At 33.7% G+C, this 18,924-nt stretch overlaps 5 protein-coding genes and 1 long non-coding RNA gene across 7 annotated transcripts in view; 1 reads left to right on the top strand and 5 right to left on the bottom strand.

Moving 5' to 3' along the window:
- Positions 1–18,924, bottom strand: part of LOC149484046 (uncharacterized) — a 130,502-nt gene that overhangs the window by 45,998 nt on the left and 65,580 nt on the right. The gene's annotated exons all lie outside the window — the stretch shown is intronic.
- Positions 810–8,471, bottom strand: LOC149484063 (uncharacterized). Of its 2 annotated transcripts, XM_089701619.1 has the most exons (3): positions 8,399–8,471; positions 7,829–8,067; positions 810–1,131 (listed from the first exon to the last, which is right to left on the bottom strand). In XM_089701619.1, the coding sequence occupies exons 1-3, from the start codon at positions 8,450–8,452 to the stop codon at positions 906–908; spliced, it is 519 nt and encodes a 172-aa protein (XP_089557745.1). In that variant the 5' UTR covers positions 8,453–8,471; the 3' UTR covers positions 810–905. The 2 variants fall into 2 exon arrangements, with proteins under 2 accessions (XP_089557745.1, XP_089557744.1); XM_089701618.1 differs by lacking the exons at positions 7,829–8,067; positions 8,399–8,471 and adding an exon at positions 1,420–1,523 and having other exon boundaries at positions 810–1,196.
- Positions 2,176–2,820, top strand: LOC149484065 (uncharacterized). Its single transcript, XM_089701614.1, has 2 exons — positions 2,176–2,231; positions 2,319–2,820. The coding sequence occupies exons 1-2, from the start codon at positions 2,214–2,216 to the stop codon at positions 2,727–2,729; spliced, it is 429 nt and encodes a 142-aa protein (XP_089557740.1). The 5' UTR covers positions 2,176–2,213; the 3' UTR covers positions 2,730–2,820.
- On the bottom strand, positions 4,429–5,339 carry LOC149484064 (uncharacterized). Its single transcript, XM_089701602.1, has 2 exons — positions 5,289–5,339; positions 4,429–5,140 (listed from the first exon to the last, which is right to left on the bottom strand). Exons 1-2 carry the CDS (start codon positions 5,304–5,306, stop codon positions 4,544–4,546), a joined length of 615 nt encoding a protein of 204 aa, XP_089557728.1. The 5' UTR covers positions 5,307–5,339; the 3' UTR covers positions 4,429–4,543.
- On the bottom strand, positions 14,004–15,186 carry LOC149484062 (uncharacterized). Its single transcript, XM_089701587.1, has 2 exons — positions 15,143–15,186; positions 14,004–15,062 (listed from the first exon to the last, which is right to left on the bottom strand). The coding sequence occupies exons 1-2, from the start codon at positions 15,155–15,157 to the stop codon at positions 14,085–14,087; spliced, it is 993 nt and encodes a 330-aa protein (XP_089557713.1). The 5' UTR covers positions 15,158–15,186; the 3' UTR covers positions 14,004–14,084.
- Positions 17,878–18,467, bottom strand: LOC149484061 (uncharacterized). Its single transcript, XM_089701620.1, has 2 exons — positions 18,388–18,467; positions 17,878–18,204 (listed from the first exon to the last, which is right to left on the bottom strand). Exons 1-2 carry the CDS (start codon positions 18,397–18,399, stop codon positions 17,944–17,946), a joined length of 273 nt encoding a protein of 90 aa, XP_089557746.1. The 5' UTR covers positions 18,400–18,467; the 3' UTR covers positions 17,878–17,943.

Genomic DNA, 18,924 nt, shown 5'->3' with positions numbered 1-18,924 from the left:
TTATATTATAAGAAGATTATGTGCCAATTTTTCTTCATAATACTGCATTGAAGTTATTTCATATAATGCATATTTTAAACATGAAATACACTTACGTAATGGAATGGAAGCAAACTTTAATAAAATATCAACGCGCGTTGTAACAATGAGCTTATTTTTTTTAATTTTCAAAACTAAATTGAAGAACTACGTAATCTCCAAATTTTCTTTTTAAATAAAATATTGTGTCTTGTGTCTCTGTTATATTTATCTGTAGCTTAAAAGACATGTGCTAAATGAGGGCAGTACATTTCAATGATACCATTACACGGTCAAAAGAGTTATTATCGGCTTGTTTCTATATCAGCACGCGACTAATATATAATAACGCACAATGACGTTGATTACCGATTTACTTACAAATCCAGTTGTTTCTTATCTTAAATAGGATTTAGAAATATTGAACTAGCAGTGCATTTCGGCTTCGCCTGTGGTACACTGTCGAATCTTACTAACTTACCAACCTTCCTGGGCTCATGCAGAACAGTTTGCTTATGATGATCACATGATGAAATGCATAGTTAACGATTCACAAATACGATACGACAAAAATTAACTTTAATATATTTGCCAGTGAATACGATTAGCTGTTTTAATATTTTTGAGACAACATTTTTATTGGTATCTACTGTAAAAATAATACATTCACTTAGTTATGCGTCCTTTTCGTGAATTCGTATTCGTATTATTGTGTGTCTGTTTAGTCTGTCTTTGTTATAATTAAGAATATCTATAATCATACCAATTTTAAGGATAATAAAAATACGAAATTCAATTTTTATATACAATATATATTTCAAAATATTTTAATTTATATACATTATATTATTGAGCAAGTCACTAGGCAATGAAGACGCCAAATTCATTTATACGTAGTATGGAGAAGCGATGTATCTAGCGAAGGGGGAAGGGGCAGCTACGACGGGAGATGCAGCAGCAACCACGGGAGCGGGAGCAGCTACGTATGGAGATGCGGCCACTAGAGGTGCGTTGGCGTACACAGGTGCGGCCACCGCGTGGTTGATGCTGTGAGCGGAGTACGAGCTGGCGTAAGGCGCTACAGCATACGCTGCGGCAGCCGGGGCCACGAGTGCAGCAGGGGCGGCGGCCAGAGGCAGAACTCCAGCGTTGGCGACGGCGACGGCGGCGAGGACAACCTGTGTAATCGAAAGTATCATTATTAAACTGTTTTAAACATCTTAAGTGGCTTGAATTTGAATATTTTAGAAAAACCTTTATTTTGACTTTAATGGTATATCTACACTTTTTAAACTCTTTAAAATGATTAATTTAACTTTAAATTGTCAATATTTTTATGACACTTTAAAAAACTTTTAAACTATTTTTCTATAAATTCTTCCGTTAGAATATAAAACTCACAAAGAATTTGGCGATCATTTTGCTTATAGTTGTGACTGCTCACAAGTGAGATGTACGTTGAAGTATTCGATGTACTGTGTCGTCTTCAGGAGTGCACAACAATATATACTGTATGTCCATTTCATTGAGCAATAACACGGATAAGGAATACATTTGATTCTATTACACGGCCACAGCAATCCGCTGGCACTGTAGGTTTGACCCAGACGAGCAATGCATTTTAATTTGAAGTCAGTCCGCGTCAATTTCACTGCGTGTTATATAATTGCCAAAAGAAACGGACGCAAGGGAATATGAAATACGAGTTTGTTTATTTATGTGTTTTGCATTTAAATTACATATAATATAGCTTAACATGTATTTAGAAATATGGTGAGTGAGGTTTCTAAGTACGGACGATTGATTGATATTTTCATATCAACGTGAACAAAATCTTACAAAAGCAAAGTTTAATTTAAAATGAAACCAACTGAATATTTTTTTATAGAACTTAATATCATTGTACATTTAAAACATGATAAATATCTAAGAAAACATATTTACATATGATTATATTTTCAACACTGACCTCATTCTTTCAAGAATTGCAAAATTTCACGACGCTATTTCCCAATTTGCTCCATTTCTCCAAGTGTGCTTTGAGAATTCCAATTGAATAGCCGCAATGCGTCAAATGTTTTTTTAATACGTACGTAATCTGAATCACAATAAACAACATATAAAAGGCTTTACTTTTTCTTGTCAGCCACACATCACATTCTTTTCTGGTTAAGGAAGGTTCTTCTACAAACAAAATGCTTTCTTTCAAATCTGTAAGCATACCATTTATGTATATAGAAAATAATTAATACATAATCGTCTATTATAACATTATATCAACATGTATTTTTATATTGCAGATCGTACTCGTCGCTGCGGCGTTCCTCTCCACTGAAGCAAGCGTGGTTCCTGCTCCATTAGTTGCTCCTGCGCATGTGGGTTACGCTCACGCTGTGCCACAGAATGTTCCTCCATACGCTTCTCAAATTAACATCGAGAGTCGGGCAATCAACGGCCTGGTGCCTGCGGGTGTTGCTGCCCCATTTGCTGCACCTTTAGCTGCACCAGCTGCCTACGCCGCATCAGCACATTACGCCGCGCCTTACGCATCATACGTTGCAGGACCCGCTCCTCTATACTCATTTTATGCCGCTCCTTATGCGCTACCCGGTCCCTTTGCCCCAGCTGCATATGCTGCTTCTTATCCTTATGCTGGAGCTGCCCCATTAGTCCGATCCCCCTACGGTTTCGCCCCAGCGTTCGTACGATAGTTTGTAAGAAAACATCTTGAACCTTCCTAAAGACTTATCATTAGTTTAAGACTTTGTACCTTATGAAATTAAATAAATAATTTTTGTAATATATTTTCTTTCATTTGAACTTCGAACATTTTCTTTTTTACACGCTTTATATTAGCTTCACCTGTATGTTTGTTTGTAACCGACTTCTTTGGGCGCGATTTTGACCCACTTTAAACGGCCAGATTTCGATCAAACTATGTAGATTTATTGAGGAGCGATGACAATACACTAATTTGATAAAATTTTCTATTTTTTAGTTCGGTTTTCTATAAAAAGCGTGTTTTTTAGTTTTTTTAACTATTATTTTTTATTATCTATTTTACTAATATTATATTATTTGTAAAACAAAAGCAATGATAAGTTTTGTAACTTTCATTTTTTTATTTGAAGTTATGCACATTGGTGTTACATAATACAAAGTAAACTTTTGTTCCAATTAAGTTAAAGCAGAACTTTATCGTGATGATAATTGATATTAATGATCTGACTTAATGATCTGTGTCACAATGTTAACAAAGCAAAGTCATACAACAAGTATCTAACTATCATATTTCCGAAGGACTTTTGACACATTTTACGTGTAAACTGTGTCTAATTGTTTCTATTTTGATACAAATATAGTGTTACTGAATCATCAAGTTAGTATTGTAAGAAGACGTATGTAGTGAGGATGTTTTTTTTTGGAAAAATCATATCACAATATTCTAAAAAGTAAATGTATTTACTAATACAATGAAATGCAATGAGGTAATAGAGAATGATATAGTGAAAATAAAAAAAATTCTAAAGGTAATGAAAACGCAATAAAATATAAACTAACTGCATGTGTGATAGGAATGATAAAGAGATTATAATATAAAGAAAATATTTCTAATAATAATGTACAGGGGTCTACGCGAAAATTTTGAATGTAATAGATGATTGCTGCACGTCTTCGTCCATTCCTCTTCAGTACATTTGAGTTTTAACCCAGTAAACCTAAAGATTTAACTAAAGTTGAACTTTAAATTTTTAATTTATTTTTATTATTTGTAAGAGTAAAGGTAATCGGCTAATCGATATCTTAAATATATAAAATATTAAAAAAAAATATTTTAAAAAATAAAAAATATTTTAGGGGAGATTCACAGGTATTGATAAATTTCATGCTTCTTTTAAAGAAACAATTAAAATTAAAATTAAAAGCGATTGCATAGATTACTGTTCCAGAAATAAAAATGTTTACCTTCGTTACTCCGTAATAATTTTCCTTTCTGCTAGAAAATTAATCGGTTAATATCTTTTGGAGCTTATTCAAAACAAACAAGAAAACCTACGAAAGGTTTTCTTTATAGAGATTACAATAATTATATACCTATGTACTAATAACTTAATAAGATTAAAGATATATATAATAGTAACTTGTACCTACTATTAAATAAAGCTTGTTTTTTTATCTATCGATTCAATCAAATTTAGGAGCTTAATTGGAGTTAGTACTCAATGCCCATAAGTTATTATTTATCAATTGTATAGAATTAACGTGTAGCGAAACGAAATAAAAACTTATTCGCATGTTCAATTCAAATTCGTTTATGTTTAATCTCATAAATATTCATGAATCAAAACATAGTTCAATTAATATCATGATTCAACATTATTTTAAAATGTTACTTAAAAAACACACACATTTTATATTTATATTTATTTACAATTGTATAAAAACAGCCTCAGTATAAAAATAGCTTTAACAACCACGACACAAAATACAATAACAATATTAAAAACTACGTTCTACAATTAATTTACTTCCACGCGAATTGTTTCACCACAGGAGCGGGTAACACCGGTGGACCGAAGGCATATGGGAAAGCTTTCGTAACTGCTAACGGCGCGGGAGCAAAAACAGGAGCAGGCGCTAAAACTGGTCTAGCTATGGGAGAGAATGACGCAACTGGCAAAGCCGCACGGGCAAATACAGGTGCAGCTGGTACGGGCACAGGCGCGTATCTCGGATATGCAGGCGCAAAAACAGGAGCCGGTGCAGGTACCGCGGGGTACGCGGGAGCAATTGCTGGCGCTGGAAATACTGGCGCGGGTACTGGTGCTGGCAGGAATGGAGCAGGTGCCACTGCTGGTACGGGAGCTGAGAATACAGGAGCTGGGTAAACGCGAGCTGGCAATGGTGGTGGTAATATAGGAGCAGCAGCTAATGAAGACGCAACAGCAGGGAAGCCTGGAGATACGGCATGAATTGACCGTACGGGTGATGGGAAATTGTAGAACGGAGCATATCGCACAATTGGAAACGACTTTACTGCTGCTAAGTGTGCGTGTGGTAGAGGCACGTGACCAAACCCGCTAGCGTGGCAGCTAGCTATGATGGTGGCCAAAGACAGGACCTGTAACAAGTAATTATTGCGTTTAATTCAGTTTGTAAATGCAATGTTGTTTAAATTCTTGTAGTTATCAATACCCATGTTTATTATATCAATAGAATAGTTGATTTATATCGACCAATAAATGAATATTCTCTAATATTGAACTTACTACTTTCGTGATAGACATGGTTTGGGAGTACCACGACTTGATTAGTGGAGTTGTTACGTGGAAGTATAACAATGCATGTGGCAGTAGTGGTTATATAGTTACAACTGTTGCAAGCATTGTTTCTATATCCGTCGCTAAGGGTTTCACTTTTCATCGATGGGACATGCGCATGCTCAATTAGGCGCTAACGCGGACATCATCGGTTACCGAATATGTCACGCACTTGACCATTATCGGGGTCTTTGCATAACGTAATCCAATTTGTAGGTTATAAGGGAGTATGACATAATTGACATACAATTTATTAAAAAATAATAAGTGTATAATATGTACTTATCTACTAAAAAAAATATAAGCATCCAAAGTATGATATAAATTGCGGATAAGTGAGTGATTAGATACGTTTTTCCTTGTAGAGATGTAAACTAAAAGCTTTTTTGTACCCATATTTAAATATATTTATTAATTATGTTTATTTCATACAATAACGGCTAGATAACTTATTTTTAATGAGCTAGGTATTTTAATTTAGTCAGATAGTTCTAATAATGTAAAATAACACCTACAATATATGTATTACCTATTACGTCATCGCCGTCCATATAATATGCTGAAAATAACAATAGCTTAGTTACTTGTTTATTTTCGTCTGTTCGAATATTATACACGTTTAAATTCCTTTGTAATGCCCTTTTGTTATAAGATGTGGGGTTTCGGGGTAGAACTACCTCTATTGAAGATTGAACCGAATTTCCCAAGGTCAGCACAACTAATACGAGAAACAAATATGGTATAAGTTTGCATTTGCTATTTATAGTCTATTTTATTTATGCCTAGAAACTGTATATGGGTTCGAAAACACTTATAAATTTAGCATTCAAAATTATTATCATACTTAGTTATAATTTTATTAAAAATGATTCTATACTACTTACATATACAATAAATATACCCAGGTAGGTATTAATAATTACACATTACACTATAATTACACGAAGAAACTAATTGCTTTTAAGAAATGCTTTCTTCCAACACGCTTAATTAAGTGTGACGTACGAGATGTTATTGTGGAACTTTAATAAGATTTTAGCTAATCTTAGATTTTCTACGATTCCTACAATATATTCGATATCATAAATAACACGTGTTTCACTAATTAGGTTATTCAATTAAAGCTCTTGGGAATACCCCAAATCTGATGAAAGAATTCCCTACGGTAATAACAATCGCTTTAAAACAAATGAAACTATTTCCCTGTAGATCGTTTAATATGCGATAATATGAAAATAATATTGTAAAAGCTTAAAAATAAGAAACAATTGAAAAATGCATTAAGCTAATTAACATTAACGTTTTATCATTTATTTCTTCGTTTCTTTAGAAGTTTAAAAGCCAGAACACGTGTTTACTCATATTTAATAGGTACAAAACATACTTATAAAGTATCAAATATATTACAATAAAATATTCGTATTTCGCATTAAACGTATCCCGAATTTCGTAACCATTTTTCCTCGTGAGTTCGTCGAATTAGATAATTTCTTTTTAATTATCTAATATAAAAATTTTCTTGAAATGAGGCCACCTAATAATCCTTAGTTTAGTACCTACCCATGGTTAAAAAGACCTTTCTAAGGCAAAAACAATTAATCGAACCTAATCTGTATGCTATAACAACTCAATATGACGTCACTATGAAATAGAAGTTATTTGTATCGCATGTACCTACAATGTACATCATACTTCTCGTATTTGTAGGTAAGGTATATACCAATATGTTTTTAACTACGCTACGTCCAATTAATTGTGGTACATATAAACACTTACATTTTGTTAATATGCACATTTCACATCGTACATATCGTATAAGCATTTAGCATGGTAAATCGAGAGAGCAGAGAGAAATTCCGAATTTCGTAACCATTCGAGTCTTAACAAAGGACAAATTGAATCATTATTCCTTTACAACATTTTCAGCTGCGTATTTATTTTTTCAAATCACAAGGTGTAGCTCGTTACGTCTGAAAGTTTTAACGTGACCATTCTTGGGACGCGTCACGGGTCGGGCGCGCGGTATCGTGATAATAAGAAACGTGATCACAAATGTTGTCCTTATAGATAGTTTCTTCGATATTGCATTTACTTTTACATTGCTTGAATGTTTTGTATTGTATGTTTAAGTTTATTGACCCCCGGAAAGTGTCGCATTTTGTAATGTGGTTAATAGGTTGTGTCGTGTAAAAATTAACTATTTTGTTGTATATTTTTTTTAGAATATTATTTTCATACTTTATTATTTTTTTGTATTTAATATCTTACATATTATCATATTATAATATTTTACAGGTACTTTAAATTTAAATATAACATTAAACCATGTGCTTGTGCATGTATTTGTGTTTATGTTGAAATTATCAACGGATAACAAAATAAAACTTCAAATTATTAGTACAGTCCATTTATTTTAGGAAGGTCTTCATTTAAGGGCGATCAGGGGAGCAGAAGGCGCGTACGCGTACGAAAGTGGAGCGGAATAGTATTGAGCGGCCGGAGCCAGGTATCTAGCGGAGTAGTACGCTGGAGCAGCTACAAGAGGTGCGGCCACTGGGGCAGATACTACCCCATTGTAGTTCCTTGCGATGTACTGTGAGCTGGAGGCAGTGACGATAGGTGCCGGTGCCGCAACCAACGGAGCGGCGACATAGGGAGCTGGGGCTACTAGCGCCGCTGGAACGCCTGGCTTGGCGGCAGCTAAGGCGAGAGCAGCGAGGAAGAAGACCTGCAATGGAAGATGATTGAATAAGAATAGATTTAAGTATAAAAAGCTATGTGAGAAAAAGTTGACTGTAACGGTGCTAATATTAGTTTAAATTTCAAATAATTTTATTCAGAAGCAAATATTACAGGAAATTTATCCAAATTCCTGATTCTTATCGATATTATTTGCAAGTAATAGCTAGGATATACTTTTTTAAAACAAGCTTTATAATCACAATTTCTCCGTACCTTTCCGATCATTTTGATTAATTTGTTGTGTTGTTGGAAGTACCAAGTGGTATGTACTATTTGAGGACAATAGCCAGCTTTTATACAAATAAAATAAGATTCACCTTGTACGTTTCGTCACGAGTATTGCACGGGTAACTAAGACGCTGGGCACGCATTGAGGACGAACGCCTGACGTACGACCATTGCGACGAATTAACTGGACCAATAACGTAACTTACGAATTTCGGCAGTGTCGTGCATTTAAAAACGTTATTATTGGCAATATAATCACCAATAATGAAAAAAAATATTTATAATATAACATATAGAAATATCCGAAGCGTCACGTCTTGGTATCAATTAATCTGAATGCCTTATTTTTATGTTGTACTATGAATTTTAATTAAATAAATATATGAAATGTATTCTTACTCTTTCACTATTTAAATCAAAGGTGTAAGGAACTAACTAAATAATAGGTATCTAATTAACATTCAATTTTAAGTCAAACAAACATTACATTCCAAAAGTAGAGACTTAACAAAATTTTACTTCTTGACAAAAGTTATTTATTGTCTACGTGTTTAAACTTTGTATGGACAAAACATTTGAAGTTATTTGGAGACTTTCCAAGTTCAAGCGGTTATATTAAGCGAATATTTACATTTCCAGCTTCATTCTTACACAAAACTAAAAAGTTATACTACGTATTCTTCTGCCACAATCTGTTACTGTGTATTTAATAATAAACAAAAAAATAAAGATATTTTAAATCACTGGTTACATTGCGACATATTTAAATTAATGTTCCTTGGTTTGCTTTTTACTGATAAGTTTATGGTACTCGGTAAAGATTAACTTACTGAAGTGGCATGAGAATTTTTAAAGTCTTTATAACTACATAGTTGTTTTTAAATTAAGACATACCAAAAAATAACGATCAAAATATACATCCTCTTTACAATAACGTATGTCTTACTAGAAACATAATATAAAAAAATTCAACCAAACTTTCGCAAAAATTAAAATCACTCATTATATTTACGGTATAGCGACTACATTTAAGAGGGGTTTGTATAGCAACACTCGGGACTGTCACTAGGATTCATTTATCGCTATCAAATACCCGATCATGCGTACCACTGTTTATCGAAGTGAGCATTAACGAACACGAAATCGTGCAATCATTTTACCAACTCCTAAAATACAGAGGGTTTATTTTACATAGTAATATTATTTTACAAGCTGCTCTGATAGACGTTGTTCTGACGTATGGCCCCTTTCACGTTTTTCTTCTCCATAAGAACCTTCCATGTGCGTTAATTGGTCGAGCAGTTTTCGAGTTTTATGTTTAGCAACATATTTCAACATATAGCGATTCATTTTTACTATTATAGATAATATTAATAACTAGCGGTCCGCCCCGGCTTCGCCCGTGGTACATATTTACGTTTTCTCTACATAAGAACCATCCTCGTACTTCAATGAATATAATAGAAAAGAATTATCGAAATCGGTTCAGCCGTTCACACGTGATGCCGTGACAACGCGAAACGGGTGCGGACCCGCCGCCTTTTTATAGCTCCCGCCGCGCAGCGCGTCGAACGGGTGTTTCTACACCGATTTACATGATTCTTTTACTATAACCTGCCCAGGAGTATGAAGAATAATTGTGCCAAATTTGGTTAAAATCCGTCGTGTAGTTTTTGTTTCTATAACGAATATACAGACAGACAGACAGACAGACAGACAGACAGACAGACAAAAATTTTACTGATTGCATTTTTGGCATCAGTAGCGATCCCTTATCACCCCTTCATAGTTTTTTTTTAAATATATTTCATGTACAGAATTGGTCTCTCTACAGATTTATTATAAGTATAGATAAATAAATAATGTTTGATAATAAATAAAAAATAATTCCCAATCTCCCATAAATATGTATCTTGAAAAAAAAGATGTATGCTAACCCGGTATATATAGCTTCGAAGCCTGGATGTAAGATGAAAATTTATGAAATATTGTCTGCTTTATAATGCTTTAAAACTTTTTTAGTACGAAACATATAAAATGGACATACCTTCTGAGTTCTGTGAAAAGAGCAACTGTAGAAGAAGCTTTCGGACCCGGAGCCAAATATATTATATGATATTAATGGTTTAAAATACCTTCTAAAATAAGTCTAGTACAATAAATAATTAATAAAGCTTGAGTTTTAACAGGAATCTCATGAATAATGTAATTATCTACAATGTACAGATTTTGTGACATTAACAATTTTTCTAGGCTACAGTCTAGTTTATCATGATTTGGAGATTTGTTATATCATAATAATAATTATTATATATTTATTCATTAGCATAAATAAAAAAAATATTTAAAGTTAAATCTTTAAGTATCACCAAGGATTTACCATTTAGTCAATGGGCAACACCTAGTATACACAGATGCAGGAACATTTTATATGAGTTATATGGCATGAAGCAATATAACAAAGACTTGTCATTCCATAATTATGTTAGAAATTATTCAAAAACTTTTAAAAAAGTTTGTTTCACTGCCAAGTGTCTATATGTCAGAGATAAAATACGCAACTCTGATAACAAAGTTAAAACAGTTTGGACAATTATTAATGGTGAAATGGGCAAAAGCCGGACAAATAGTACCATAAAACTTGTAAATGCTGGCAGGGTCATTGACAAAAGTGCTGATGTTGCGCTTGCTTTTGAAGATTTCTTTAGTAGTGTCCCTGTTAGTATTACTAAAAAATTAAATTCATCATCAGTGCTTGCGGAGTCCTATTTGAGGGACCATGTTGCGGAGTGTAATGTATTATTTGAATTGCGACATGTGACTGCAGATGAAATTGTTAAAACTTTTAAAACATTAAACTTAAAAAAAACATGTGATCTCTGGGGAATGTCTGTGAATTTAGTAAATAATATTATAGAAAACATTGCCAACCATTTAGCGTTTATATTTAATCAATGTTGTGACTGTGGTATATTCCCTGATTTATTAAAGTTTAGTAAAGTTATTCCTTTATTCAAAAGCGGTGACCAAGAAGACTGTAATAACTATAGGCCTATTTCTATTTTACCAACTTTGAGCAAAGTCTTCGAGAAATTGATTTTAAACCAATTATGTAGTCATTTTGTTTCAAATGGTTTACTGCACGCCAAACAGTTTGGTTTTACAAGGGGGCGCTCTACCACTGATGCTGGAATAGCTCTTTTGTCACATATATATAAAGCATGGGAAAATTCAAAGAATGCTTTGGGGATATTCTGCGACCTTTCTAAGGCTTTCGACTGTGTAGAACATTCCACTCTATTACGGAAACTAAATTTTTATGGTATCAAAGGTTTATCTCAGGACCTCATAGCTTCATATCTTCAGAACAGGGTACAGACCGTTGTTGTTAATGGAGAGAAATCTTGCGGTGCGCCGATTAACATTGGTGTTCCGCAGGGATCTATCTTAGGACCGTTTTTGTTCTTAGTGTATATTAATGACCTACCTTATTATTTGCAGGATATGTGTGAAATAGTACTGTTTGCAGATGATACCTCATTAATATTTAATGTGGATAGATATGACACAAATGTTGACGAAGTAAACTCTGCTCTTTTACGCATATCTAATTGGTTTAATGCTAATAATTTATTATTGAATGCAAAAAAAACAAATTGTGTAGAGTTTATCCTTCCAAATGTAAAAAAGGTCAAAAGGGATATCATTTTAAACGGGGAGGTATTATACCCTGTCGAGTCTACTGTTTTTCTTGGTTTGACACTAGATGAGAAGCTACAATGGGGGACCCATGTTGCCACCACCGCTGCTAAACTCAGCTCAGCTGCATATGCAGTTCGAAGAATAAGGCATCTCACCGATGAAGATACGGCTAGATTGGTTTATTTTAGTTACTTTCATAGCATTATGTCCTATGGAATTCTACTATGGGGCAGGGCTGCAGATATAGAAACTATATTTATATTACAGAAAAGAGCCATACGCTCTATATATAATTTACGTGCTCGGGACTCACTAAGAGATCTCTTTAAGAATATTGGTATCCTCACTGTACCATCACAGTATATATTTAATAATGTTTTACATGTACACAAAAACGCGGACTTACACACAAAAGTAGGAGATAGACACTGTTATGGCACAAGGAATAGAAATAAAATTGAAATGCCATTTTATAGGTTAGCTAAAGTTAAAAATTCATTTATGGGCCAAGGTATACGTTTTTACAATAGAATTCCTCATAGTATTAAAGAGTTTAGTAGTGTTAAATTTAAAACTTATTTAAAAAATGTATTAGTTCAGAGAGCCTACTACAGCATTAAGGAATATATGGAAGATGAAAATCCATGGAGGGTTGTCGCGTAAGAATAACAGGACAGTTCTTTGGCATATTATGATAATATATAATATTATGTAGTTAGATGTAAGTAACATGTAATGTAAAATTATATTGTATATGGACATGACTTTAAAAGAGCAACTATGGAGTTTCTTGCCGGTTCTTCTCCATAGATACTGCTTTCCGAATCGGTGGTAAATTTAAAGAATGTAATGACGATTCAAAAGTGCTTCTGGAAGAAGTCTAATTGAATAAATAAATGTTTGAGTTTGAGTTTGAGTTTGCATATCATTTAATAACTATACATATACGTACACAAAATGTATTACGTGGATACGTGTTGTCATTTTGCTCTTAACAATTTAAAGCTTGTAAGAAGCAACTGAATATTATTTTATTAAAGGAAATGACGAATGAAGTGGGTGTTGTTCCTTATAAGTAGGGTTTTGTCAATTTTTCGCGTATTTTGAGGGATAATCATAATCTCTCCATTGCTATTTGCTTGTAAAGCCCGGTGATTTTTATGTTTTAAAAGTATTCCTATACCTCCCTAATACGCCTATCTTGTGATAGTTCAATTCCGTTTATAGCAATTTAATATTATTTCAATAAATATATCATGAATATTATTTAAATATTATAATCATATACAAATAACTTATTGGTGACATATAGTTGAAATATAAACACGTACAAGCATAATATAAATGCAGTCAGAGTCCTGCCATACAACAATATGATAATTATTATGAGTATCCGTTATGTGACCACTTTTACTTTTCTTATACTGTGCTATCAACGCTATGTCTATTTTTGCACGAGTCTATAATCGTCGTCTAGTCTTTATAGATTTGCGTATGTATTTACCTATATTTTGTTTAAAATATTTGAGTAGTTTATTATGTCTATACTTACCTCAATTATTTTGTTAATAAGCTATTTATAATAATTTTATTTTAGTTATTATTTATTTTATAATTAACTAGCTTTTCGCCCACGGATTTGCTCGGTTTGTGTAACACCTAATAAATTTTATAATAAAACCTTCCTCGAGAATCTATATATTTAAAAAAATCGCATCAAAATCCGTTGCGCAGTTTTAAAGATTAAAGCATAGGTACAAGACACACAGACGGCGGAAAGCGATTTTGTAGCCATTAGAATTCATAAATCCAGATGGGTGCAAATAAAATAAAAATAGAATATAAAGTGTCGAAAATCAACATCCCGTTCAATTTTCATTAAATAAATGCAAAAATAAGTATAATATGTTGCTTGCACACACAAACGATACAGAGAGCTCCATTAGGCTTGGAAAATAAAAAAAATGTAATAAAAAAGTATAAATAGTGTATTTACAGTTGAATTAAACTAAGCTGTGAACTTTAACAAGTGACAATTTTGTACACATTTTTCTTAATAACTTTCTATTCATTTTATAATCTTGGTGGCTTATTTAGTGGCCTGTTGACGGGTCTAAATGTTGTTGGCTCTATATCTCTAGAGTTCGACCGCTGGTTTTGCATTATCCTTCGCGGCGCATTTCTCGCCCTCTGCGGCGCTCTGTATGCAACTAGCGCTGCAGGAACCCTTATTGTGCGCACTCTCAGGGGAGCCGATACAGGCCTTATAATTATTCTAGTCTTTGGTATAAAAGTATGCACGTGAGGTACAGCTTTCAACGCTAAACTGTGATGGTGATGATGATGTTGATGATGGTGATGATGGTGAAGGCCAAGTGGAGGTGGGGCAATATATGTAAGAGGAACTGGAACAACTTCCACCGTGGTCTTCAATTTTTGGGGTCTCTGCACCGGTTGTGGAACTTGCTGGGGTAAAGGAGGGGCAAGGTATGGTCTGAAGTTCACATTCTGATTTGAAGGTAACGCTTGAACGAAGCTATTGTCGATGTTCGATGGGACAGCTGTAGTCGCCTCTTGTTCTCTTTGCGTCGTAGCTATCTTGGTCGATGGACGTTGGGTTGTCGATTCCCTGTTAGGATTATCTGTAGGGAAATTATCAGCTGGTGGAATAAATCCAAAGGCTGGCAGACCGAACGGATATGGTGGTAACAGGATCGTTGCTACTGGTGCAGCGGCATGTGCGGTGGCAACAGCGATAGCCACATTTGGGTTAACTGGCTCCTGTTGTGGAGGGCTTGTAGGTGCTGCGGGTAATACAGTTGTTCTAGAAGCTTCAACAATGACAGGGGGCTGTGGTGCAACTGGGAAAACTGGTGCCACTGGCGCAGGCTCTAATACAGGTTGAACTGCTACCAAACGGTTGAATGTTCTTTGGAAATACTGTGAGCTTGCAGCAGTAACTACTGGAGCACCTCCCAGTGGGGCCACCGGCTGTTGTTCGTGAATTCCCGAACTATGAACAAGCCCGCATGCTAGCGAGAACAGTAAGACCTGGAAATAATGAAAAATATAATTATTTGATGTTTTAACACTAGTAATGGTCTAAAATGCTTTATTTATTAATTCATTACCTTGATTTCAAACATTATTATGACGTTCCCTCGCGAGACCGCTTTATAATATGAAATGCGGTCGATAGAAAATGGAACCCTGTCTTTTATATAGGTGTTACAAATTTTGCATTGTGGTGTGGCAATGTAGTCCGTGTAGCAGAATACCTAATGGTTCAATGGGTAAGGACATGAACCTTGATGGCTACAAAAATCGTATTGAAATTACGACGTAAGAATAATAATAACTAGACATAGCCCGCTGGGAAAGTACCCCGATGTAAGTGGCCAATATATTATTTAATAAGCATTATATGGAAAGAAGGAAACGTCACCAGTCAGGAACCTTCTTATATTGTTCAAAAAGTTTTTAATCACATGGAAATTGAAACGTATGTCTAATTTTACCATATTTCAGCAGAATATTCCAGATATCTATCTTAACTCACCCATTGCGAGAATTTGTAAACCCGTAAATGACTACAGTGAGTTGTTTGATATTTTCACAGATTCCCCCAACAAACTCCGCAAAATTTGTAATTCCCTTTTTAACGATTAGAATAGATAAGTGCATAATATATATTATAATTTTTTCATTGTTTAAGATACTTAGTAGCTAATTCATTAATTGTATACTATTAAACTTACTTTACGCATACTGTGTTTACCTATAAGTGTTTTTTTTACATTGATCATATAAAATTGTATTTTAACTTTGATGTTTTATTTGTGATGTAAAGAAACGTTGGTAAACCAAATAAATAAAATAAAATAAAAAAAATCTAGTAAATCATACAGAATACGCTAACATTAAATAAAATTACCTCCCTATCTGTACCTGAAGGATGGATATGTTCTTGAAGGGTCCTCGTACCTCGGCCCTGCGTAAATATTTCACGTACGCATCCAAAAATCGTAAGCAAAACATTGTTTGTGACATATTTTGGTGGAATATTATTTGATATTGCATAAGAAATTCTCTTTAGATACATTTAAATATATTATTAGAGTTTTAGAAAATTGCTTTTGAATCGTTGAAAAATTAATTGGTACATTATAATAAAGCATGTAGCCTACTTGTCTACTTGTATAGTCGATATTTACGTGGTATATTTACTTTGTTAATTAAGCAGCGCCTGTCGCAAATACAAGATCAATATAAATCAATGTGTGATTGCTATAATTATTAAGGACTTCAGGCATAGATTTAATTTTGAAAAAAGTTAAATGTCCAAATTTATATTACTTATTGCACAGAACACTTATTACATATACATAATATAAGATACCTAGATTTTTTTTAATTGATTGAAGTTGTTTAATATGAAACTAGTCACTTGCCTTGGATTGACTTAGAATAAAAAAAAATCTCTCTTTTTACTTGGTTAAAATATAGATTTCTAATACAACAACAAAAACCAACAGGCAAACAAGGAAATGTTTCCTTTATACATGATACAACTTATATTAGTGTGATACACGAAGTGGTGAGTAGCTTCACTGACAAACTGCTACAAAAAAAGAACAGATATTTTTTTACTCTAATATTATTTTGACGAAAGTACCAAACCTTATTATTAATTTAAAGCCCTGTCAAATGAGAAATACATGTACTTCTTGAAACGTTTTAAGCCCATTTCATTTTCAGTAATATAATTTTTATTGCATATTCTATTTACCGTTTTTTTAGAATTAATTAAAAAAGCGCAAAAACACATTTCTCATCAACCAAAAGAACCAATCCACTTCCGAGCTAAGCAATTAATATAGACGACAAAACAATTTTCATGTTTCTATTAACCTAATTTAGTTCTGCCCAAACCCTTCACTCACCATTTTTTGTCATAATTTCGATGCTATATTTAGCTACAACGGAATATTTTCAGCCATTTAATTTTAAATGTGAGATTTAATTAAATATTGTAAAATTGATTTGCGTTTCGATAATATAATTGCCAATTAAGAGTTAGCACCTTTGATTATGTTCTTGTTGATCAAAGATTTACTAAGCAATGCTTTAACCTTTCGGTAGGCGTAGGTAATCATTTCTGTTGTGGTAATTGTATAAGGCGTAGACGTAGAGGTTATATGTATAGTAGGGTATTAAAAGCTGGTGTGTTGATAAAATTTTTGATGCCTCGGGTTGCTTGGAAGAAATTGCTTGAAGCTATAAAGCCGCCCTTTGCATCCAAAGTCCTGTTTTTCATGTAAAATTTGTATTTAATGTTTTGTATGCAATAAAGATTATAAATAAATATCAACATAATGTTTTAAATGTTCTGCTTGAATATTCTGCGTATCTAATTATTTATGCGGCATCCAAGTATTTACTGTAATTAGTTAGACTAGAAAATATGTATTGTATGTGAGCCATTATTTTTACTGGATATTTAACACGCTTGTATTCGCTATACCTGTATGGTTGTGCTTCTATGTTTGTATGACGGTTACCATCTGCTTTGGACGTTTTTAATCCATTTAAAACGGACAGATTCAAACTCTGTTTTATCAAGGATCTGTCGCAGTACAATTATTAATTACACATTCAGCGTGTTTTTTGTTTTTGGTTTTATAAACTGAATTTATTTAATTAATTTAATTTGCATACGAATGTAATATGTACTGTAGATTTTTTTTGAATATATTTTCTGTATGTAAACTATGTTTTCAGTTTCAAAATATTCACCATTATTTTATTTTAAAGCAACACACTCAATTTTACACAGTTCAAAGCTATAATTGTTTTTAGGGTTGTACTTTGAATAAAACATGATAAACTTGCAACATATTTAATAAGTATCACATCTTTGGTCCGGCAATTCTTAGTAGGCAACATAGGGAGCGGCATATGGAGCGTAGGCGTACGCGGCGGGGGCGGCCACGTACGGGGCGCTAACCACCGGAGCAGCGGGGGCTACATAAGCGGCAGGAGCGGCGACGTACGCGGCTAGACCGTTGTTGATGCGATGGTAGTACTGCGAGCTGGTAGCAGTCACCACAGGCGCTGGGGCGGCCACGAGAGGCGCGCTGACTAGAGATGGTTTGGCAGCCGCGATGGCTACGAGAGCGGAGATAAGGACGATCTGTGGAATTATTTGAGATTAGTTATAGTTATCAATTTTCAATGCAAAACCAAAATATGTAAAAGGTAATAGAGCAATACTTTATTTATTTATTTATGCACTTTAAAATAAACGTTTAATTCTATTGCACTATAAACAAATAATATTTGATTTAAACTCAAAAGGAATTGAAAAAGTACTTACAATTTTCATCATTTTGATTTGTTTAGTTTGCGATGGAACTGCAAGAAGAGCAATGATGCCAATTGTCTGTATTAGCGGACATTTTATACTGGCCGCGGTGGTGTATGTTGCGACATGAACCAAACGCGGCGACGTCTCTGACATTGACGACGCGTGCTTCGCATCCGACAATCAATTTCACCATCCAGAGGATTCATCATTGGACTACTTTCCAATATCACTAAGCACCGAAATTTAAACGAGAAAAGCTTTTCGTTTTCGAATGAACAGTCTGTATGCTGTAAAAATGAAATATTTTTTCTAGTGGAACTTACGAGACTTGTATCATAACATAAATTCATCTATGTTTTTACATTTTTACACCGTTATTTATCTATGTTTTTTTCCTAATATCTAATTCTGTACCTAACCGAGTTCTTTTTTCTAAACTTCACTAAAACACACATAAAACTGAAAGCTCGTAGCGCTCTCGTAGCAACTCAATCCCAGTAGGTAAATAAATCCCATATCAACGCAAATCAGTTTTTAAAATAATAT

Source organism: Colias philodice, chromosome 12 (assembly GCF_061535455.1).
Source record: "Colias philodice isolate Cphi_HAF_F1 chromosome 12, ilColPhil1 Martin Lab GWU primary, whole genome shotgun sequence".
In the NCBI taxonomy this organism is placed as follows: Eukaryota; Metazoa; Arthropoda; class Insecta; order Lepidoptera; family Pieridae; genus Colias; species Colias philodice.
This window is presented reverse-complemented; position numbering and strand designations above follow the sequence as displayed.

Bases quoted from the DNA above. Each gene is read 5' to 3' on its own strand.
- LOC149484063 (XM_089701619.1), bottom strand. From the start codon at position 8,452: ATGCGTGCCCAGCGTCTTAGTTACCCGTGCAATACTCGTGACGAAACG. The intron at 8,068-8,398 runs GTGAATCTTATT...CTTCCATTGCAG, and splicing joins CTCGTGACGAAACGTACAAG to GTCTTCTTCCTCGCTGCTCT. The intron at 1,132-7,828 runs ATACTATTCCGC...CGCCCCTGCTGC, and splicing joins TACCTGGCTCCGGCCGCTCA to ACTCGTGGCCCCGGCTGCCG.